The sequence below is a fragment of the Amphiura filiformis genome, chromosome 13 (assembly GCF_039555335.1).
Source record: "Amphiura filiformis chromosome 13, Afil_fr2py, whole genome shotgun sequence".
Lineage (NCBI taxonomy): Eukaryota > Metazoa > Echinodermata > Ophiuroidea > Amphilepidida > Amphiuridae > Amphiura > Amphiura filiformis.
The window spans coordinates 9,487,900-9,512,717 of NC_092640.1; the positions used below are offsets into that span (position 1 = coordinate 9,487,900).

Here is a 24,818-nt window from a genome sequence, read left to right on the forward strand (position 1 = left end):
AACACAAATTAAATAACAATGACACAAAAGGACAAGTTTCCCATGTTATTTTCATCAGGTGCCGAGTGAGAAAAACTAGCTTAAAAAAGATGAAATGCAAATAAAAACAGATTGGCAGGCAAAGTGAATTCAATCCTCATTTAGGTCAAACGTAAATTTCTTAAAATGTTTGCCCAATTACCTTTACCTTCGGCAATCTTATATTTTGTATTTAGTTTCCCCGGGGTGGGAACTCAACTTTAAAAGTGACGGGTATGTGCCTACCCAGCGTCGCGACATCACAAAGTTCATGAGCATGGAAACTGGGAGGTCTTTTGAAATTTACATCTATGAATATAAAACTTCAAACACAATTTTATTATACAAGAAAGTTGATTACAATTATTTGAGTTTCCAGTGATAAGTAATAAGGGCCCGGATTTCAAACCTGACGGCTCAAATGGTCCTTGAACTTGAGAATTTGCTTTATTTTCAGCATTCAACTTTATTTATTGTATGCGAGGCACTTCCATCAATCCTCACTTTATAGAAGAAATGGTTCATATTTAGTGTTGAGTTTCGATGTGTCTTTCACACAGAGGAGAAAGAAAACAAAGAAGAGAGCGTACAACCAGTCAAAGTCCCCATGTATTCCATGATGTAAGTTCTCGCATATTCACGAAGGCCGATTGTTCCATCGTGCCATGTCTGACAATCACGCCAGCTTTGCGTGCTTTTGCGATAGACCGTGAAAATACGCGTTAATTGCGTAGCCGTCTCGGCTGTCGCATTTCATGGAACAATCGGTCCTCATTATCAGGTGATGCTGACACTTTGACCGGATGTACGCTCTTTGTTGTCTTCCTCCTCTGTGGTCTTTTAACACTGCTTTTATGTGTAAGAGTATGATAATATTCATGGCTTCTCTTTGGTATGCGTTCTGATGTGGCGTTTAAGACTGCTCTGGTGTGCAAAATGTTTCTCACAAATCTCACACTGAGATTTTTCCTTTGTGTGAGTTCTAATGTGCTCTTTATGAGTATTGCTACGTGCAAAGCATTTCTGACAATACTCGCACTGATAGGGCTTTTCTTTTGTGTGAGTTCTAACGTGTCGTTTACAAGTACTGCTGTCTGCAAAGCATTTCTGACAATACTCACACTGATAGGGTTTCTCTTTTGTGTGAGTTCTAGTGTGGTTTGTAAGACTGAAACACTGTGCAAAAGTTTTCTGGCAAACCAAACACTGAAATGGCTTTTCATTTGTGTGAGTTCTAATGTGTTGTTTAAGACTGTTTTTATGAGCGAATGTCTTCTGACAATATTCACACTGATATGGCTTCTCTTTTGTGTGAGTTCTGGTGTGGCTTTGAAGATGGGCCTTCGTTGCAAAAGTGCTCTGACAATATCTGCATTGAAAGAGCTTTTCCTTTGTGTGAGTTCTGCTGTGGCTTTTAAGATTGACCAGCTGTGCAAAAGTTTTCTGACAAATCAAACACTGAAACGGCTTTTCATTTGTGTGAGTTCTGACATGGTTTATAAGTGCACTTTTCCATGCAAAGGTTTTTTGACAAAACTCACACTGCAAGGTCTTTTCTTCTGTGTGACTTTTGACGTGTCTTCTCTTTTTTCTTCCATCTGTGAAACACTTGTGACAATACTGGCACTGTAAGATGACATTTCTGGTTTGAGTTGTGTTGTCCATGATAAGAATATATTTATCAGCATCATATTTCCGGTAATGTTCACATCTGCCTGTCTCTGTATGAAAGCCATCTTTTCGTTCACATTTTTGACAGTACATGCTCCGGTGCCCTCTGACATTAAGCCTGTCATACTTCATCCGATGTCTACCAACATGCCGCTTATATCCATTAAAGGAGTGAAAGTAAATTCCACAGTACAAGCAAGTAAATGGTTTAAACATCATCTCTGTCTTCCTCTGAATCATAACCAAATGACTAATAGAGCTGATGATTCAATTCTTCAACAGATTACGTATTGTTCAGTTCTTCTTACAATGCAATGTATCAATCCTATTTGATTTTATAACCACCATCTCTCTAGCGAGTTTCACTGGGTTTGCAGGGTTTCACTAAATCAGACGCATCCATCACAAAGTAACTTTGCTATGGGTATTATTGTTTTCTATAGAAACAGTCCTCTTGAAAGTAGAAATGCCGGGTAGGTGATGTACCGCTATCACAAGCCTAAAAAATCACTTGCATGAGTTTCATAATGATTCCAACATCTGCAAAACATAAAATGCAGAGAATGTATCTTAGGTAGTGTTCATAAGGGAACGTTCATAAATACCTTGGTGGGGGGGGGCTGGAAAATTTGTAGGGGGTCAAAAAGTTTTGACCTTCCAAAAGGGGGGTCAAAAAGTTTTTAACATGGCAAAGGGGGGGTCAAGAAAGTTTTGACACCCACAAAGGGGGGTCTAAAAGTTCAATACAAAATTTAAAGGCTTCTGCAGCACATTTATCACAATAAAGCCCTTTTCATCCCGATCATAGGTGTAAATAGAGTAAAATACAAATAAAGCATTTTTTTAAAGCTCCGGTATATATGTATGTAAAGCAACTGCAATTGTTTTTCGTCTGTGCCCCAAAATTTTATTTTCCCCCACACCACACCAAGAAAGCTGGATCCACCCCTGATACATCCGTGCAATAACTTTTGAGACCTTATTTGAAAGCAATTTATTCATATTTTATGATGTCCTGACAATTTAGGCCTATTATAGACATAAGGCCTGTAAGAGTGACACTGATAAATGAGAAATTTATTGCGGATCTGTTTGCTTGAATTTGTAACAAGGTTCAAACTGTATAAGTTTAATCCACTATACTAGTAAAATAAAGCATTACTTATAGTGGAAACAAGTGCGGATTATATTAAAGGGGCATTTCGTGATCCACAGCCTCATCCCCCACTTTTCTCAAAAAAGTTGAGATTTTTATATCACTGGAAACCTCTGGCTACATAATGTTTATGTACAAAATATTTCTTGCAGATTAATTCGTTTTGCAAAGATATCGTGAAATTTGAATTTCGTTCTGGTGCACCAGAACGAAATTACAACGCATTGTCTATGGAGCAATGTAATACACATAATCATGCATAACTCGCAAACGCAAAATCGGAATCAACTGAAATTTTGGGAATAGGCTTTTTCGTGGATATGTACTGAAAAATGTCATAAAAAGAGGATGCTAGGATCACGAAATACTCCTTTAAGTACTAGTATACCTTCATTATGTGTGTGTGGGGGGGGTAAAAAGTTTGGGTGTATACAAAAGGGGGGGTCAAAAAGTTTTCAGTCCATAAAGAGGGGGGTTCTAAAAGTTTAACATACAGACAGAGGGGGGGTCAAAAAGTTTTGACATACCGAAATCAAAATTTTCCAGCCCCCCCTACCAAAGTATTTATGAACGTTCCCTAAATACTTTGGTGAGGGGTTGGAAAATATAGTGGGGATCAAAAAAGATTTGGGTCCTTTAAGGGGAATCAACAAAACAGTTCTTATAGGGGATATATCAAAAGAATTGAGTGTAGAACTAGGGTAAAATATATGACGAGGCTGTCGAGGCATGCACAATCCAAAAACTGAGGGGGATCAAAACAGTTTTACCGTAAAAAGGGAGGTTAAAAATCCACTTTTTAGGGGGTCTAAAAATTTGACGTCAGAGTTTCCTACCTTTCCAAACCCCTCCCCCACCAAAGTATTTATTAGCTTTTATTAGTGATATCATCATGTTTAATGCATTTCTAAACTCATTCAGCCTTACATTCCCAGTAGTTCTAAGTGGATTACGCTCTGCCCAGGACACCGGGCTTCTCATTGTACCGCATACACGCACTCTAACTGGTGATATTAAGCCTTCTTTGTAGCAGGAGGCTTTTCTTTGGAACAAACTTCCTCGCCATATCCGCCACTCTTCAACGCTGGCAACCTTCCGGTAATCTAAAGACTCATTTATTTAATATTTGATTTGTCGTTTGTTCTTGTATGTTTTCTTCTTCTTTATTTTCCTTTGTAAAGCGCTGTGATACATGGTTTTTCTTTGTAAGAGCGCTATATAAGTGCCTGCATAGCATAGCATAGCATAACGTAGCGAAATTGGGGGGGGGGGGGAGAAAGTTTTGGCCAGCCAAAAGAGGGAAAGCAGTTTTTGGCAAGCTGAGAGGGAGGGGCAAGTGCATTTTGAGTATTTTATTTAATTGTCAAGTGGTGCAAATTTTGCTTCATCTTGTTTTTATAAAAAGTTATTGGTGTTATTATATGTGTGATATTGGTGAAAATAAATTGAATATGAATATATGAAAACGATTTTTGGCACACATTCATGGGGTGCCTTTTAAATAAAACGCTCTAAAAAGACATAGGAAAACAGTACGAAAATGCTTAAAGTGAAAGCCCCACTTTTGGTTTTGGGGAAACCGTGCCTATCACTTAGGGCGATTGCGTCACCACATCACATGGGATGCACGCACGAACAGCGCATATATCAAGTAGTATTTGTAGTACTTTATAGGCGTGTTAGGTTTTTTTTTTAAATTGCCCGCATTGCTTATTTATTCCACTTTTGTACAATAGGGCCTATGTCATTGTACCGTCTTTTTCTCCTATTTCTGAAAAGTTGATCAAATTAGGAGTGGGCTATAGATGGCTCATACCTAAGTCGGGACCTAAGTTTGCATGGTAAACAGGGTTTTTTTTAGCTAAAGCTACTTCATTTTGAATGTTTCATGAAAATCGGACATTCCGTTTTCTTAAAAAAGCTTAAAAAGGAGGATGAGGTTTGGCTACATCAAAGATTAAAACGAAACACACGGTAAATTTCACGGATGGATAATAGCATTAGGCTTTGGATCGCATTCACTATGAGCGAGGATCACCAGATAGCCTCCAACATCTTCGCAACCGTTATACTGCTGCATTCACAAGTATACAACACATAAGGAGGGTACTCAATGCAATTCATGCAATGAGGACCAGGGCTGAAACCTGTATTCGTCAAGGATGCAACCAGGTAAAGGGCAAAGCAGCACAGTTAGCTCACTTCATAAGAACCAAGGACATACCAAACACATTTCGATTTGGATTTGGAAGATACCTTCTCTTAAATAACAGTATACGCTGGCGAAGTTACGTAATTAACTCTCTACATCGACCTATGGATGCTGGTGGTTCGCAATACGCTGGCGAAGTTACGTAATAATCGCATTACTAATACCATAGCAATAGGTGAAAACAATTTTGAACATATCGCGCTGCACTACAAGCAGGTTACACTCATCACCTGTGTATGCCTGCAATCATAGATTGCAATACTGGTCTTTTCAAAGTAATCAGCATGATATGGTTCAATGAAGAGGTACCGCGTGAACGTATCAGTGCAGCGCGGTATATTCAAAAATTGTTTTCACCTATTGCTATGGTAGTTAATGCGATTATTACGTAACTTCGCCAGCGTATTGCGAACCACCAGCATCCATAGGTCGATGTAGAGAGTCTTTCCTATTCAGAGGAAATATTGCAATTACACACCTTATTGCCTATTAACAATAACCAATAGCACATATCAGAGAAGATGTAAAAGGAGGGAGAACAGAATTATATCCTTGAGATAATCCCGTAGGTAATCCTGCCCCTATTCATAGTCCTTTATTCTAAAGTGGTGGGTTAACCAACAATTCTCGCTATTCGCAATAAGGGCGCCGCCAGCGGTTTGCGATGTAATCGTGATGTATCATGGGAAAAGGTCGACACCCAAGTCCGCGCAATACGAATATTAGTATTACCATGCTATTACATAGGAACACGTGACAATATTTTTTAGTTTGTCAATATAACGGTATTACACGCAAATCGATAGAGAAAAAATTAATTGTGCACATTTCAAATCACATTATTAAGTATTGAGTATCGATTCGCGTGTAACACCTTTATTTTGACAAACTAAAAAATATTGTCACGTGTTCCTATGTAATAGCATGGTAATATTCGTATTGCGCGGATTTGGATGTCGACCTTTTCCCATGATACATCACGATTACATCGCAAACCGCTGGCGGCGCCCTTATTGCGAATAGCGAGAATTAACAATGAGAGGACATTCCTGAACCTCGTTCAGTTGGGGATGATTTGAAGTGACCGCCAATTATGACCATTTGATTTTTAATACCAGCAATGTGAAAAAAAGAAATAATGTAGTGCCAAAATAATGTACCCTTTTACGGAAGGAGCAAAGTTTAACAAGTTATAACTCCGCTTCTGCAGTACGAATGTCAGCGGCGAATGTCAGGATATTATTTCCCAGTCTTTAAAAAAATGCAGGCAGAGGTTGGAATTGACCTCGGTACCTCCCGGTTAAACAGCACTGTGCAAGACCACTAAGCCAACTAAATATCTGTTGTGAGATGTGTGACATTAATCTTTGATATTGCTTAATGGAACAAATCGCGGAATAATAAAAGAAGTAGATTCTTATATAGCGGTCAAATTGGATAAAAGGGAAATATTTGTCCCTGCTCTAAAGAAAATATAGGTTAGAAAATTATCAAATAAATTAAAATTAAAAATTGAGATTTTATATTTATTTCTTTCACGAGGCGGCATTATCACAGACAAACACTGTATAAGCTAAAAACTCGACCCTCATCACTAGATGCTGTCATAGCTCAATGGTAGAGCATCAGACTGCTGATATCAATATCGTTGGTTCGAGTCCTCCTGCCAGCAATGGTTATATTTATGATTTTAATGCTACGCTAAAATTTGTTCATTTTTTTTTCGTTTATTTATTTATTTGTTTTTGTTTATTATGTAAATAATTTGATATATTTGAAAGAGGTATTTGAGCAATTTGAAATTTTGATTTTATAACCCTATGGGGTCATTTTGAACCTCCACCCCCTCCCAAATTGCCAAACGCACAACACCCTATGAGTTTGCATCATACATAATGATCAGTACGTCCATGTCATCATCATAAAAACAAGTATTCCTGAAAAAAATTGGTGTCAGTTCCAATTTACAATGTAACTATTATTTTAATGTAATGTTAAAGAGAAGTTTTGCACTGCAGCACTGACAAGAACATTTAGTGGTAGTTCATTTTATCATTAAATAGGCCTAATTATACACTTACATAGGCCTGCGTGTTTTGGCGCAACGTCAGCCTTCTATTCTTCAAATTTTTTCACAGGTGGAAGATGGCGAATTTCATCATTCGATATCATCAAAGTATCAGGCCCTTGCAACTCCTATACCAGCGCAATACAAAAAGATTTTTGTTTAATTAACAATGGACATGCTGGATGTTTTTATAAAAATATTGTATGTGATGACGAAGGGGGGCTGGTGGTTTATTTGTGTAAAGGTCAAAATAGGATTCGGATAGGGTCAGGACTCTGTTTTGTCATCTTCCTTCTGTGGGTCTTTGAACCTGCTCATTGTCTGGTGTTTTTTTTTTTTTTTTTTGTAATTTTGATTTTGAAATGGAGCCTTCATCTTTGGTTCGAGTTGTATTTTTTCCTGAATGTATTTTAATGCTTTCTCCCCCACCAGCTCCAAGTACTGATAAAATACAAAAACTGAAAAAGAAAGAAAGAAAGAAAAAAAAGATGTGGACACCGTCAGTTTCCCCCGTGTATTATCTGCCGGCGCCATTATCACGTGACTGTAGAAAAATGCTGCTGCCACCAGAAATAGGCTAAGTAAAACAGCGTATTACTATCAAGACTTATATTTGAAAGCTGTCCTCTGACGTCATCTGTCAAAGTCGATGATGACTTGCAAAACTCGGCGGTAAACCGGGCCATGATTTTAAGCTTATTGTTAATTTTGCACCTTCAAACATACAAACCATATCAAAAGTTAGGTCTTTATAGTAGGAAACCTTTTTGGGCGAAGGCACCATGTCAACAATGCCTAGAAAAGTTGCTTTTTGCCTTGTAAATGTACGTAATTTTTCGGCACTTCCTGGTATCAGGTCGATTCGGCCAAATCAATTCGTCCACAGTTGACTTGGCCATATGCCAATTCATGCATTTGGCCCCAAGCTAAGTCAGCCACAAACCAATTCGATATTGACCAAAAGGGATAAACGATTTAATATGTTAATGAATATATGTGACCGTCTATCTCGAAACAGCTGTAAAGTCGGCTCGCGGTCAATTTTGTTTTATTTCGTGTTTAGAAAATATATCATAAACTTTAAAATGAAAAATCATTTGACTCCAAACGATATCCAGAAGTAAAAAAAAAGAGGTTAAGTGCACAACGTACAAAAAAGTGACTATATCTCATTAACCGATGATCCTACAGATATGCGACCACTGACTTTTTTTTTCCCTTATTGACCGGAGGAAAAATTCGACATATGGCACGACTCGAGGATATTTGGTTAAATAGATAGAGGGTTAAGTGCACAAAATTTTAAAAAAAAGGTGACTATATCTCATTAACCAATGATCCTACAGATATGCGACCACTGACTTTTCTGTTCCTATGACCAGAGGAAAAATTTGACATATGGCACCACTCTCTAGGATATTTGGTTAAAAATAAAAAAGTGAGTATATCTTATTAACCAATGATCCTACAGATATGCGACCACTGACTTTTTTTTCCTTATGACCAAGGGAAAAGTTTGACATATCTCACGACTCTGTAGGAAATGATGTACATCATCATCATAATACATCATCATTTTATTTTCATTCAAATCAACATACAAAATATAAAAGACGCAACATTTGAATGAGGAGATGCTCAAAAGGCCCAAAGGCCTGAAGCGAGCACCCCCTTACACTGCCTTAAGTTACAACATACAATTACACAAAGTTAACAAATAAAAGAAAAAAGAAAGAGGAGAAGAACATGCAAAGAAAGACTCCAATATAAATATTTATAACATTTCATATAGACATTCCACAGTCCACACAAGAAATTGATAGTTGGAGTGGAGATGGGGGATGGGTGAGGTCATTAAATAATCCCTAAATATTAGATGTAATTTTTATTAGACTTTTCTTTATTTGTAACTTAAACTGGTTTACTGATTTTGCCATCTTTATATATTTATCAGTAATATTCCATTTCCTAGGACCGGAAGCCCGTGTTGTGAGGGCCACAAACTGCGGCTACGTACAGATACGCGAATGCTGACTTGTTTTGTTCTTTATGACCAGAGGAAAAGTTCGACATATCGCACGACTCTTTAGGATATTTGGTTTAAAAGATAGAGGGTTATTGCACAAAGTACAACGAATTGGTTTGTGACCGAATGCAAGACATCAATTCATCTAAATATACAGATTTGGTGTAAAAACAACGGTTATGGAGAAAATCACGAAATAGTTAAATTTGGCCAACTTTTTTTGTACATCAATATACAGGGTTCGAATTGGCATGCGGGTGATTTGGTTTGGGGCTGAATTGACGAATAGTATCGATATCGATATTGATATTTTTACAGAGCACGTGGTATTTCGATATGATGATTCGAATTGTCACGTGATCGTCAAACCTGTACTAAAGGTGTCAGTTCTGCAGGAACTGACACAAAAAATTCTATGTATACCTGACGCCGGCAACTAGACTACTATAAAAAAAAAAAAAATAGTATCACATCTTTCCTGCTCAATCAAAATGATACTTGCAAATAGATCATAGTTTACTAATCTAATCCTGTAATATAGACCTGTAATATCACCTGTAATATAGGTGATCATTGTTCACATAGTTTGTTATGGTTGGGATTAGTGTCCGATCTCTGTAATGTAATGTAAATGAAGCATATTAATATGCAGGAAGAATCGATCAGGGTGCTAGCTTTATTGTCCTATGAGATGTAGGGCCTAGTGTGAACTGTCCAAGCTGATTGTTCATTTAGTATCATAATCTATTAGGGAAAGATAAACACTATTCAAAATATCAATAAATTCAAGCTACCTTTTATCCCAACAAGAAAATGATATGTTGTAAATAACAGTAAGTAAGAAAGTAAGAAACATAACAAAACAAAAAGGCATAAATTACCGTGAAAAGTATAGTCCCATCCCACATCCATTTTGCCGACAAGTTAATGACACTTTTAACAATCCATAATTCCAGTTTCCTTTCTCACGAAGTAAGGGCTGAGAGTAAAATTGTACATTTGTGTTTGGGAGTGGCCTTCTCTCCATTCTCCTTTTCCTTGCTATTTTTTTCCATTTCTTGCTTTGTTTATCAAAGCTATCTAGGCCAGCATGCATTTTATTAGCCTACACTGGCTATCCAGGCTTGTGCTTTTTTATAGTATGAGCTAGGAACGGTCCATGGATTTCCCATGGATTTGCATGTGTCCCTCACCCGGGGGGTCTTCGAAAAAATTTACGGGGATGTGCCACGCAGACTTTCGGATGCTGACTTTCTCTATACCTACTTTTTACTGTTTTTGCTACCTATCAATATACCAATTTTCAACAAAAAGCACCAAATAATCACCCACATTTGCCCTAATTGGGCGCTTTTAAGGGCACTTTTGCCAAAATGCGCCCGCACTGGTCTCCACTGAAAACCCACCCATCAATATACCAACATCGCTGAAAAGGTACCCCAAAGCCGTGGCACATACCCGTATACCTTCAATTCAATCAGGGAGAACCCCCTCCGGGGTCCCTCACGGACCAACCTGGGTAAACAAACAAACAAACAAACATAGGCCATCCACTAAAGCCCGTCCCCTAAATCAAGTTCGTTATAAGTTATAATTGAGGAATGCTTGATGTTCATGCATGGTATGATGTACACCTTTTCAATCTTTGAAATAGCTATACCTCCACCATGGACAGTGAAAAACGGGTACATTTATATCTTATAAAGTTGTGAGCCAATTGAAATATTTATTAAGGTTTCTTTACATACCAAAATATATTTGATGAACTTTTCAGATAGGAGAAAAAGAGGGCGCAATGAGATAGCTTTATTATTTTATATAACACTAGTGCACCTGCAGCTGTGAGAGCCCTGATGCTGTGAGAGCACTGGCATGATAGCATTTCTGTTTGACCCCAGATGACCTTAGTGTAATTTTTTTCATTTTTTCTCATACAAAGGATTCCACCTATCAAGTTTAAGCCCAATAGGGCAAAGTTTAAATTTAGCCCCTACATGACCTTTGACCTCGGTTGACCTCAATTTTATTTTGCGCATATATTCCCCTCGCATCAAGGATTCCACCCACCAATTTTGAGCCTGATAGGACAAAGTTTGAAATCCATGACCTTTGACCTTTGACCTCGGATGACCTCCATATAATGTTTATCATGCTCCCCTCATACGAAGGTTTCGACCCACCAAGTTTGAGCCCGATCGGACAATGTTTGAAATTTGACCCCTCCGTAATGACCTTTGACCTCGGTTGACCTTGATTTTATTTCGCGCATTATATTCCCCTCCTGTCAAGGATTCCACCCACCAAATTTGGGCCCGATCGGACAAAGTTTGAAATTTTGACCTTTGACCTTGACCTCCGATGACCTTAAAAACCACATGGCCAACATGCTTTTCCCAATACCTATCTATATCCAAAATTTCAGCACGATGCGTCGAAGTGCGGCGAAACGCATAGCCGGACAGACAGACAGATAGATAGATACACAGATACACAGACAGATAGACAGAGACCGCTTATTATTTTATTAGTATAGATGTACATTTTTAAAAATAAGGATCCAAAGTCCGATATAATTATTTCTGTAGATGAAATCTCCCACACAGGATGTGTAGAACGTGAAATTTCTATTTGTTTACTTTATTTACCATTTACACATTTACCTTATTTACACATAGTGTGGCATTATGAGTTCTTTTAAGTTTTGATGCTACTTGGACTGATGCTTTTCTTTGTGTGAGTTTTGGAGGTGCCTCTTATGAGAAGCACTATGTGAAAAACATCTTTGACAAATCTCACACTGATATGGTTTTTCTTTGGTGTGAGTTTTGATGTGGCTTTTAAGATATTCCTGGTGCGAAAAAGTTTTCTGACAATAGTCGCACTGATATGGTTTTTCTTTGCTGTGAGTTCTGATGTGGCCTATAAGAGTACTTTTCTGTGTAAATGTTTTTTGACAAATCTCACAATGGAAGGGCTTTTCATTTGTGTGAGTTCTGATGTGTCGTTTATGACCACTACTATCTGTAAAGCATTTCTGACAATATTCACACTGATAGGGTTTCTCTTTGGTGTGAGTTCTGATGTGGCTTTTAAGACTGGCCTGCTGTGCAAAATGTTTTTCACAAATCTCACACTGATATGGCTTTTCTTTTGTGTGAGTTCTTGTGTGTCGTTTATGACCACCACTGTCTCTAAAGCATTTCTGACAATATTCACACTGATAGGGGTTCTCTTTGGTGTGAGTTCTGATGTGGCTTTTAAGACTGGCCTGCTGTGCAAAATGCTTCCCACAAATCTCACACAGATATGGCTTTTCTTTTGTGTGAGTTCTGAGGTGTTGTTTAAGAGTACTTCTGTCTGCAAAGCATTTCTGGCAATATTCACACATATAAGGTTTCTCTTTGGTGTGAGTTCTGATGTGGATTTTAAGACTGCTCTGGTATGCAAAACGTTTCTCACAAATCTCACACTGAAATGGCTTTTCTTTTGTGTGAGTTCTGATGTGTTGTTTACGATAACTAATGTTTGCAAAGCATTTCTGACAATACTCGCACTGATAGGGTTTTTCCTTTGTGTGAGTTCTGATGTGCACTGTAAGATGGCTGGCTTTTCCGAGCAAATGTTTTTGACAAATCTCACAATGGAATGGCTTTTCGTTTGTGTGAGTTCTGATGTGTCGTTTAAAATCAATACTGCCTGGAAAGTATATCTGACAATATTCACACTGATATGGCTTCTGTTTGGTGTGCATTCTGATGTGGCTTTTAAGATTGGTCTGCTGTGTCAAAGTTTTCTGACAATACTCGCATTGAAAGGGTTTTTCTTTGGTGTAAATATCCGCTGTATGACCGCCATCTTTTCGTTCACATTCTTGACATTGCATACTTTCCCCTCTGGCATTAAGCCTGTCATACTTCATCCGATGTCTACTAATATGCCGCTTAAATCCATCAAAGGAGTAAAAGTAAATTCTACAATAAGAACAAGTGAATGGTTTAAACATCTTTACCGGCTTCCTTGGAATTCTGGATTAAGAATTAATGGAGTCGAAGATTGATGTATTGTACTTGTGATTGACAATATTACCAGTCTTTTGATATTACAAATGTATAGCTTGGCAATTCCCTGGTCACAATTATTCCAAAATCTGGAGGAGAATTCAAGAATAATGCAGAGACTTATAATTAATCTTGTCGGTTTAATTTTTAACACTTCATAGTGGACATAACGCATTTGCTGGACTTTAGATGGTCAGATATATCGGGAACTGAAATATATAGCAAAAACTTATAAATGTATATAAAGCCAAGCTTTCTCCTGCGCATTTTGATACCTCATTTGTTGCTCTACGATATCATTTGGTCGAGTTATGGGCGCTTGTTGAGTGGCTTCAAGTCGGATTTTGAAAGTTGCACTTAGCTCCTATTCAAGTCAAATGCTCCAACTTCAATACTTGCTACCCTTATTTTACTTATCTCTGACTTATCTCATGAACTCTTTCTGCTGACATGTCAGGAGCTGTGCAATAATTATGAGCCCCCCGGGGGAGGGGGTAAAATTTCAGATCGGCTCGCCAAAATCGCTTGGCCCCCCTCTCTGCCCGCCAAAATTGCTTGCCCCCCCCCCTCGGCCCACCAAAAAATCTTTGCCCCCCCCCTTTACACATGCCAAATTTTTGGGATCCCAATTTACAAACTTTACAAATATACCGGTATGTTGCGAGCGCAGCGAGCAGGAAAATTTGCATATTAAAGCGTCTCCGTACTGCACAATCAAACTTTCACCATTGGCACTGTACAAATAATTAAGAGAACACACCAGGTACCACCACCATGACGATCAATTGCACAGTTGGGAAACCACCAACCAACAGTACACACAGAGCTGCTCACATTTACAACCCCATGCACTGAACTGACCAATCAGGTGCATGGATTTTCAAGAAAATTTGTTCTGGACTATGAAAAATGCTCATGCATATTACTTTTGTCCATCACCATTTGACTGTCTCCACTTGTACTTCCTACACAAGTAGCTTGAATAAACCTTAAACTTCCGTAGAAAAACTTTAAAAACCTCTGAAAAACTTGTAATTTTTTACAAAAAGCCCTTGAAATTTGAGTAATGTTGGTTCCACTTACACCAGTTACATGTATTTCAATGGGATGTAATTTGAGCTGGTGATGTCATTGGGTTATAATGAGCTGTGGTTGATTCATTTGCATTTGTACAGAAGTTTGCTTGTGTACTGTTTTCCTAAGCCTTTTTAGAGCGTTTTATTTAAAAGGCGCCCCATGAATGTGCGCCAAAAATTTCTTGCCCCCCCCCCCCCCAATTTTACCCTCCCCAGGGTTCATAATTATTGCACAGCCCCTCAATACTTGGTGTGCCCACCATCACTGTCTATCACTGCAGGCACGACGAACGCATGCCAACTCAACATGAAAGTTAACCCATACTCAGATTTATTTCTTATTTTGTGTACTGGTAGATACTATTGAGAAATGAAAAACCTGAAAATTTGAGGTCGTAACTCCCTTTCGTTTCCGCGTTACAGCAATTTGAAATTTAGGGGGGCCACGCGAAAATAACGCATCGCGAGCTCTACTTGATTTTCAAGGTGGTGTAATTTCAAAAGTATATATCCCACACCCCTAAAAATTTGTATTCTGGGCTAACTTTGTGTGTAGAATCCAAATATGCAACATAGAAGTTAATAGGATATACCATATTGAAGATATGATGGTCTAAATGTAGCCGAAAATCAAAGCTGGGCCCACTTCAGGGGGGGGTCGTATCTCCAAAACCCAAGAAAGTCCCAAATTTTGTCATCTTTAGTATGCACCCCTACTACTCACACACAAAAGAAAGAGCCAATTCCAACTTGTTCAACTGAGTTACATGTCTTCAAAAATGAACGAAATTAATTTTGGCCCTAAATAGACCCCCCTGAAAGTCCACATCAGACACCTCGAACCAACTTCTGTTTGATATATGTTTGAGATATATGCCATACAATGTAGCCAGAGAAGTTTCAATTTCTTGATTCCTTCACTTTGAATCAACAGCATCCTTTAATACTAGGCGGTTACCCGTATTTCGCGGTTCTCGGCTGTCATAGTTATTGGCTTTTGCAGATCTCAAACCTGGGCTTCCTTGGCCAAAGTTACACCCACCGACCAAGTTTGAGCTCCATAAGCAATTTGAAATCTTTGTGTTTTGACCTATGACCTCTCCACCGTAGGTGACAAAAAAGGTCACAATGGAACTTTTGTTTGTTAGTCCAATTTCCACCTACCCACCAAGTATGAGCTCCATAGGCAATTTGAAATTTTTACCTTTTTGACCTTTGACCTCTTAACCGTAGGTCTGAAGAAAAGATCACCGTGGAAACTTTTGTTTGTTAGTCCAAGGTCCACCCACCCACCAAGTTTGAGTTCCAGAGGGGCAATTTGAAATTTTGACCTTTCTTGACCTATGACCTCTTAACCGTAGGTCTGACGAAAAGGTCACCGTGGAAACTTTTGTTTGTTAGTCCAAGGTCCACCCACCTACCAAGTTTGAGATCCATATGGGGCAATTGAAAATTTTGACATTTCTTGACCTATGACCTCTTAAATGTAGGTCTGACGAAAAAATCACCGTGGAAACTTTTGTTTGTTAGTCCAAGGTCCACCCACCCACCAAGTTTGAGCTCAATGGGAGCACTTTGAAATTGTTACCTTTCTTGACCTATGACCTCTTAACCGTAGGTATGACGAAAAGGTCACCGTGGAAACCTTTGCTTGTTAGTCCCAGGTCCACCCACCCACCAAGTTTGAGCTCCATAGGAGCAATTTGAAGTTGTTACCTTTCTTGACCTATGACCTCTTAACCATAGGTATGATGAAAAGGTCACTGTGGAAACTTTTGTTTGTTAGTCCAAGGTCCACCCACCCACGATGTTTGAGCTCCATAGGGGCAATTTGAAATTTTACCTTTCTTGACCTATGACCTCTTAACCGTAGGTATGATGAAAAGGTCACTGTGGAAACTTTTGTTTGTTAGTCAAAGGTCCACCCACCCACCAAGTTTGAGCTCCATAGGGGCAATTTGAATTTGTTACGTTTCTTGACCTATGACCTCTTAACCGTAGATGTGACAAAAAGGTCATTATGGAAACTTTTGTTTGTTAGTCCAAGGTCCACCCACCCACCAAGTTTGAGCTCCATAGGGGCAATTTGAAATTAGACTTCAATTGAACTTGACCCCGTCCTTGACCTTTGACCTTAAAAAATATAAACTCGTTCTTCCTCATACCAAGCTGCACCCACCAAGTTCGAGCCCCGTATGACCTACGGTGGCCTCACATTAGCAGTCACAGACAGACAGATCTACAGACAGAGAGACAGAGAATAGCGTATTATTATATAGACTAGGCGGTTACCCGTATTTCGCGGTTCTCGGCTGTCATAGTTATTGGCTTTTGCAGATCTCAAACCTGGGCTTCCTTGGCCAAAGTTACACCCACAGACCAAGTTTGAGCTCCATAAGCAATTTGAAATCTTTGTTTTTTGACCTATGACATCTCAACCAATAGGTCTGACACTAAGGTCACAATGGAACTTTTGTTTGTTAGTCCAATTTCCACCTACCCACCAAGTATGAGCTCCATAGGCAATTTGAAATGTTGACCTCTTTGACCTTTGACCTCTTAACCGTAGGTCTGAAGAAAAGATCACCGTGGAAACTTTTGTTTGTTAGTCCAAGGTCCACCCACCCCGCAAGTTTGAGTTCCAGAGGGCCATTTGAAATTTTGACCTTTCTTGACCTATGACCTCTTAACCGTAGGTTTGACGAAAAGGTCACCGTGGAAACTTTTGTTTGTTAGTCCAAGGTCCACCCACCTACCAAGTTTGAGATCCATAGGGGCAATTTGAAATTAGACTTCAATTGAACTTGACCCCGTCCTTGACCTTTGACCTTAAAAAATATAAACTCGGTCCACCCACCTACCAAGTTTGAGATCCATAGGGACAATTGAAAATTTTGGCATTTCTTGACCTATGACCTCTTAACCGTAGGTCTGACGAAAAGATCACCGTGGAAACTTTTGTTTGTTAGTCCAAGGTCCACCCACCCACCAAGTTTGAGCTCAATGGGAGCAATTTGAAATTATTACCTTTCTTGACCTATGACCTCTTAACCGTAGGTATGACGAAAATGTCACCGTGGAAACTTTTGTTTGTTAGTCCAAGGTCCACCCACCCACCAAGTTGAGTTCCAGAGGGGCAATTTGAAATTTTGACCTTTCTTGACCTATGACCTCTTAACCGTAGGTCTGACGAAAAGGTCACCGTGGAAACTTTTGTTTGTTAGTCCAAGTTCCACCCACCTACCAAGTATAGGGGCAATTGAAAATTTTGACATTTCTTGACCTATGACCTCTTAACCGTAGGTCTGACGAAAAAATCACCGTGGAAACTTTTGTTTGTTAGTCCAAGGTCCACCCACCCACCAAGTTTGAGCTCAATGGGAGCACTTTGAAATTGTTACCTTTCTTGACCTATGACCTCTTAACCGTAGGTATGACGAAAAGGTCACCGTGGAAACTTTTGCTTGTTAGTCCCAGGTCCACCCACCCACCAAGTTTGAGCTCCATAGGAGCAATTTGAAATTGTTACCTTTCTTGACCTATGACCTCTTAACCATAGGTATGATGAAAAGGTCACTGTGGAAACTTTTGTTTGTTAGTCCAAGGTCCACCCACCCACGATGTTTGAGCTCCATAGGGGCAATTTGAAATTGTTACTTTTCTTGACCTATGACCTCTTAACCGTAGGTATGATGAAAAGGTCACTGTGGAAACTTTTGTTTGTTAGTCAAAGGTCCACCCACCCACCAAGTTTGAGCTCCATAGGGGCAATTTGAATTTGTTACGTTTCTTGACCTATGACCTCTTAACCGTAGGTCTAACAAAAAGGTCACCATGGAAAATTTTGTTTGTTAGTCCAAGGTCCACCCACCCACCAAGTTTGAGCTCCATAGGGGCAATTTGAAATTAGACTTCAATTGAACTTGACCCCGTCCTTGACCTTTGACCTTAAAAAATATAAACTCGTTCTTCCTCATACCAAGCTGCACCCACCCACCAAGTTCGAGCCCCGTACGACCTACGGTGGCCTCACATTAGCAGTCACAGACAGACACACAGATCTACTGACAGATCCACAGACAGAGAATAGCGTATTATTATATAGATATATTATATAGATATTATACTAGGCGGTTACCCGTATTTCGCGGTTCTCGGCTGTCATAGTTATTGGCTTTTGCAGATCTCAAAATCGTTGACCATGGATGACCTAACAAACGCAAAACCTGGGCTTCCTTGGCCAAAGTTACACCCACCGACCAAGTTTGAGCTCCATGAGCAATTTGAAATATTTGTTTTTGACCTCTCAACCGTAGGTCTGACAAAAAGGTCACAATGGAACTTTTGTTTGTTAGTCCAATTTCCACCTACCCACCAAGTATGAGCTCCATAGGCAATTTGAAATTTTTACCTTTTTGACCTTTGACCTCTTAACTGTAGGTCTGAAGAAAAGATCACCGTGGAAACTTTTGTTTGTTAGTCCAAGGTCCACCCACCCACCAAGCATGTCAAGTGTGAGTTCCAGAGGGGCAATTTGAAATTTTGACCTATGACCTCTTAACCGTAGGTCTGACGAAAAGGTCACTGTGGAAACTTTTGTTTGTTAGTCCAAGGTCCACCCACCCACCAAGTTTGAGATCCATAGGGACAATTGAAAAATTTTGACATTTCTTGACATATGACCTCTTAACCGTAGGTCTGACGAAAAGATCACCGTGGAAACTTTTGTTTGTTAGTCCAAGGTCCACCCACCCACCAAGTTTGAGCTCCATAGGAGCAATTTGAAATTGTTACCTTTCTTGACCTATGACCTCTTAACCGTAGGTCTGACGAAAAGGTCACTGTGGAAACTTTTGTTTGTTAGTCCAAGGTCCACCCACCCACCAAGTTTGAGATCCATAGGGACAATTGAAACATTTTGACATTTCTTGACATATGACCTCTTAACCGTAGGTCTGACGAAAAGATCACCGTGGAAACTTTTGTTTGTTAGTCCAAGGTCCACCCACCCACCAAGTTTGAGCTCCATAGGGGCAATTTGAAATTTTACCTTTCTTGACCTATGACCTCTTAACCGTAGGTATGACGAAAAAAAGTCACCGTGGAAACTTTTGTTTGTTAGTCCAAGGTCCACCCACCTACCAAGTTTGAGCTCCATAGGATCAATTTGAATTTGTTACCTTTCTTGACCTATGACCTCTTAACCGTAGGTGTGATGAAAAGGTCACCTTGGAAACTTTTGTTCGTTAGTCCAAGGTCCACCCACCCACCAAGTTTGAGCTCCATAGGAGCAATTTGAAATTGTTACCTTTCTTGACCTATGACCTTTTAACTGTAGGTATGATGAAAAGGTCACTTTGGAAACTTTTGTTTGTTAGTCCAAGGTCCACCCACCCACCAAGTTTGAGCTCCGTAGGGGCAATTTGAAATGTTTACCTTTCTTGACCTATGACCTCTTAACCGTAGGTCTGACAAAAAGGTCATTGTGGAAACTTGTATTTGTTATTCCAAGTTCCATCCACCCACCAAGTTTGAGCTTCATAGGGGCAGTTTGAAATTTTTACCTTTCTTGACCTTTGACCTCTTAACCGTTGGTCTGACGAAAAGGTCACCGTGGAAACTTTTGTTTGATAGTCCAAGGTCAACACAATGGCATGGCTAGATTTGCCATTTAAAGTATTTGAAATTAGACTTCAATTGAACTTGACCCCGTCCTTGACCTTTGACCTTAAAAATATAAACTCGTTCTTCCTCATACCAAGCTGCACCCACCCACCAAGTTTGAGCCCCGTATGACCTGCGGTGGCCTCACATTAGCAGTCACAGACAGACACACAGACAGAGAATAGCGTATTATAATATAGACTAGGCGGTTACCCGTATTTCGCGGTTCTCGGCTGTCATAGTTACTGGCTTTTGCAGATCTCAAACCTGGGCTTCCTTGGCCAAAGTTACACCCACCGACCAAGTTATGAGCTCCATAAGCAATTTGAAATCTTTGTTTTTTGACCTATGACCTCTTAACCGTAGGTCTGACGAAAAGGTCACAGTGGAAACTTTTGTTTGTTAGTCCAAGGTCCACCCACCTACCAAGTTTGAGATCCATAGGGACAATTGAAAATTTTGACATTTCTTGACCTATGACCTCTTAACCGTAGGTCTGACGAAAAGATAACCGTGGAAACTTTTGTTTGTTAGTCCAAGGTCCACCCACCCACCAAGTTTGAGCTCAATGGGAGCAATTTGAAATTATTACCTTTCTTGAACTATGACCTCTTAACCGTAGGTATGACTTAAAGGTCACCGTGGAAACTTTTGTTTGTTAGTCCAAGGTCCACCTACCCACCAAGTTTAAGCTCCATAGGAGCAATTTGAAATTGTTACCTTTCTTGACCTATGACCTCTTAACCGTATGTATGACGAAAAGGTCACCGTGGAAACTTTTGTTTGTTAGTCCAAGGTCCACCCACCCACCAAGTTTGAGCTCCATAGGGGCAATTTGAAATTTCTACCTTTTTTGACCTATGACCTCTTAACCGTAGATATGACGAAAAGGTCACCGTGGAAACGTTTGTTTGTTAGTCTAAGGTCCACCCATCCACCAAGTTTGAGCTCCATAGGGGCAATTTGAAATATATTTACCTTTCTTGACCTATGACCTCTTAACCGTAGGTCTGACAAAAAGGTCATCGTGGAAACTTTTATTTGTTATTCCAAGTTCCATCCACCCACCAAGTTTGAGCTTCATAGGGGCAGTTTGAAATTTTAACCTTTCTTGACCTTTGACCTCTTAACCGTTGGTCTGACGAAAAGGTCACCATGGAAACTTTTGTTTGATAGTCCAAGGTCAACACAATGGCATGGCTAGATTTGCCATTTAAAGTATTTGAAATTCGACTTCAATTGAACTTGACCCCGTCCTTGACCTTTGACCTTAAAAAATATAAACTCGTTCTTCCTCATACCAAGCTGCACACAGTGTCGACTTCCTATTCGATAAATATAAATTTAATACTCCGTTGGTGAGCGACGGGCGACTGGTATTTCACCGAACGCAAGAAAAGGAGTTCTATCTGATTGGCTAGCAATCGATCGCTTAGGTCGCTTAGTAGTCAACTACAAACTCAAAACTGAGCATCGTATTCAATTCGATTGAAATCGATATTCTATTATTGCCGTAGATAAAGAGAGTGATAGTGTGTCAATAATGTACATTGTATTGCAGCTGGATTTTACATGCATTCTTTTATATAAATTTTTTTCTCTCAAGGAGTTGAATATGATCAAAATTTTTACTCAGGATTTCAAATTTTTTACCCGCAAATTGCAGTTAAACATATCCACAGCAAAATACCGGTCCTCACTAATTAGTGTATTTAATTTCCAGTTAGTGTATTTAAGATAAAACCTGACAACAAATAAAATTTTCTTGCAATAGAAATATCATATGGGATACTGATATGGTAGGCCGCAACCGCCACAACGTGGAGCTGCTACGCGTAGCTGACTATTTGCTCCGTGGAGCCAAATTATCCTATGAACAAAAAGTTAGCCCAGAATACAAATTTTCAGGGGTGTGGGATATATACTTTTGAAATTACGCCACCTTGAAAATCAAAGTAGACCTCGCGACACGTTATTTTCGTGTGGCCCCCCTAAATTTCAATTTGCTGTAGCGCGGAAACGAAAGGGAGTTACGACCTCAAATTTTAAGGTTTTTCATTTCTCAATAATATCTACCAGTACACAAAATAAGAAAAAAAATCCATGAGTATGGGTTAACTTTCATGTTGAGTTGGCATGGAATGACTTAATTATTAACCGGGCGATGTCGGTATGTGCTGGCAGGTCCGCTCTGCCTGGACTCAGCTACATGATCAGTTGCAAATCAATCAATTTTTTCAATAACTCGACCTACCTCAGATTTGTCATTTATTCTTCAATTCTTGTCAATCCAAGTTGCAACAAATAGGCATAAATCGGTAAAATTACAAAATAATCACTTTATAATCCTTGTTCCAACTTTCTTTTTTCTTTAAGGTTTTTCTTTGTTCCGTAGCTGTGGTTATTTACAGCCCGTATGACACCAGCACCACCAAATATTACGGGCGCACGCCACCTATCTGTATCTGTATCGTTATTTGCAGTCTTGCAGGTGGAGTAAGCCGAGTAGGACGGTGAGTGCGCATTGATTTGCTGATTTAATTTCTTAGGTGCTTGTAAAGTTGTTGTTTGAAGTCTTTCTGTTCCTGGATGGATGTGATGCTTTATGGCAGTTGGTTCCAATCTGTAATTGTCCGAGGAAAGAATATTTAAAACAGTCTTTCTTGGATTGAAGTCTTTGGTATGTATTGCTGTGAGATGATCTTGAAGTGCGTGTGGTCGGGCGTAAGATGTTTCCTACCGGGATGGAGAGGATACCATGAGTAGCGTTGTAGAGACGTTAAGGCGGTGTTCCTTCCTTCTGAGAGCGAGGGAGTCCCAATTCAGTGCTGCGATCATGGATGATGGGCTGCTGGTGTAGACGTAGTCGTTGTACACGAATCTAGCGCCTATTCGCTGCACAGCTTCAATTTGGCTTATCTGGTCCAAGTTTGGTGTAAGCATCCCACACAGCCGAGCTGTTATACTCCAAGTGGGGACTAACCAGAGTGCTAAATGCGTTGGCTTTGATTTTTCTTGAGCATGTAGAGATGTTACGCCGTAAAAAAACCCAGGGAGCGGAAGCTGTGATCTTGTTGACATCATTGGTTCCACCTCAAATCACTGGTAATGTCGACGCCTAAGTAGGTGTGACTGGTGGTTTCCTGGAGTGTAGTACCGCCAAGATGATATTTGTAGGTTGATGGAGTCTTAGAATGTGTAACCTTCATGACGAAGCACTTGTCCACATTAAACTCCATTTGCCAGGTCTTTTCCCAAGTACTCAAAGTGTCCAAGTCATGTTGCAACAGTTCTGCATCATCTGGTTTCTTGATGGTATTATAAAGCACGCAATCATCTGCGAAGAGTCGCACCGATGATGAGATGTTGTCCGGCAAATCGTTAATAAACAGGAGAAAAGCAGAGGACCCAGAACAGTGCCTTGGGGAACTCCAGAGTCTACGTGCACCCACTCAGAGTGATTTCCATGCACAACAACTCTTTGCTGGCGGTCCCTTAGGAAGGATGAGATCCATTTATGTGTGTTTCCACTGTGTTTCCACGAATGCAATAGTGATTGATTTTCAGGAGTAACCGGTTGTGCGCCACTTTGTCAAATGCTTTAGAGAAGTCCATGATTATTGTGTATGTTTGCTTCCTGTTGTCAAGAGAAGAGGCTAAGTCATGGATAGTCTGGACTAACTGCGATTCACGGGAGTGCTTGCTGCGAAATCCCCGCGAAATCCATGCTGTTCCTCACAGAGAATATTGTACTTGTCTAGATGGTCCATTATGTTAGAATGCAAAACATGTTCAAGCACCTTACTACATATCGATATCAGGGTTTTCTTTAAGCATTTTGCTGAAGGGGTATTTTCAAATTTTTTTGACCCTTTCAATTGTGAATTTTTCCTCTGAAGGAGTCAAAAACATTGCCCAAGGGGTATTTTTATAATATTATTTTTGAAGACTTTTTAATAATATGTGTGTGTTTGGAGCTATAGGCGTAGATCCGGAGGGGGGGGGGGGGGAACAGGGTTTTCTTTAACGCACAAAACACGCGTATTTACGCGTTCAGGCACTTTTCTGACTCCTTCAAATCCATAGTCCCAAAGTCCAATGCGTACAAAATCTTGTAAACGTACGCGTTCAGATATTGCAAGATTTTGAGTAGAGAAACACCCGATATTGTGCATTTATTCTCGGCTTTTGGCATTTAGGACCTACTCCGGATCCCGATATGTAGTAGGGCCCATCACATTTTGTCAGCATCGATCCATGTATGTTTTACTGATTGCGAGTCTCTAAAATTGTATAGTGTCAGATTGAAATCTTGCACATTGCGTTCGGTCCTTTTTCTGTTTTAATAATGCACCAAATACATGAAATATGTCTTCAATTGGACTTTAATTTTGCAAAATTTTCCCTCTCAGGGGGGAATATCCCCCTCAGATATACAAGTGAAGAATAGTGATAGTGGATAAACAAGTGACCATTTTCGCTTCTGCTTTCGACATTTGCCAATTTAGGCCCTATGTTTAAGACAATTTATAGGTCTAATGGGGAAAGCATGACAACGAAAGGCTTTATGGACCGTCATTTCACAATTTTCGGCTTTTCAACTGTTCAAACTTAAATTTTACACAGTAATAGTGCCAAAATGGTCCACCAAATCGCTTCAATTAGGTCTTCATTTTGCAGAACATCACCCTGCGTTGTTGATAAACAAATGGCCACTTTCACTTCTGCTTTCGACATTTGCCAATTTATGTTTAACACAACTTATAGGCCTACATACAATAATAGGGAAAACTTGCCGTCCACAAAAGACTCCATGGACTGATCATTTCACAAATTTTCGGCTTTTATAAACTAATTTTACAAATTAAT

At 39.6% G+C, this 24,818-nt stretch overlaps 2 protein-coding genes across 5 annotated transcripts in view; both read right to left on the bottom strand.

Moving 5' to 3' along the window:
* Positions 1-24,818, bottom strand: part of LOC140167974 (uncharacterized) — a 116,891-nt gene that overhangs the window by 59,750 nt on the left and 32,323 nt on the right. The gene's annotated exons all lie outside the window — the stretch shown is intronic.
* On the bottom strand, positions 1,545-22,868 carry LOC140167970 (uncharacterized). Of its 2 annotated transcripts, none has more exons than XR_011861113.1 (2): positions 22,204-22,868; positions 1,545-2,229 (listed from the first exon to the last, which is right to left on the bottom strand). XR_011861113.1 is itself a non-coding variant. In XM_072191260.1 (2 exons), exon 2 carries the CDS (start codon positions 13,152-13,154, stop codon positions 11,859-11,861), a length of 1,296 nt encoding a protein of 431 aa, XP_072047361.1. In that variant the 5' UTR covers positions 13,155-13,298; positions 22,204-22,858; the 3' UTR covers positions 11,692-11,858. The 2 variants fall into 2 exon arrangements, 1 of the variants encoding a protein (XP_072047361.1); XM_072191260.1 differs by lacking the exon at positions 1,545-2,229 and adding an exon at positions 11,692-13,298 and having other exon boundaries at positions 22,204-22,858.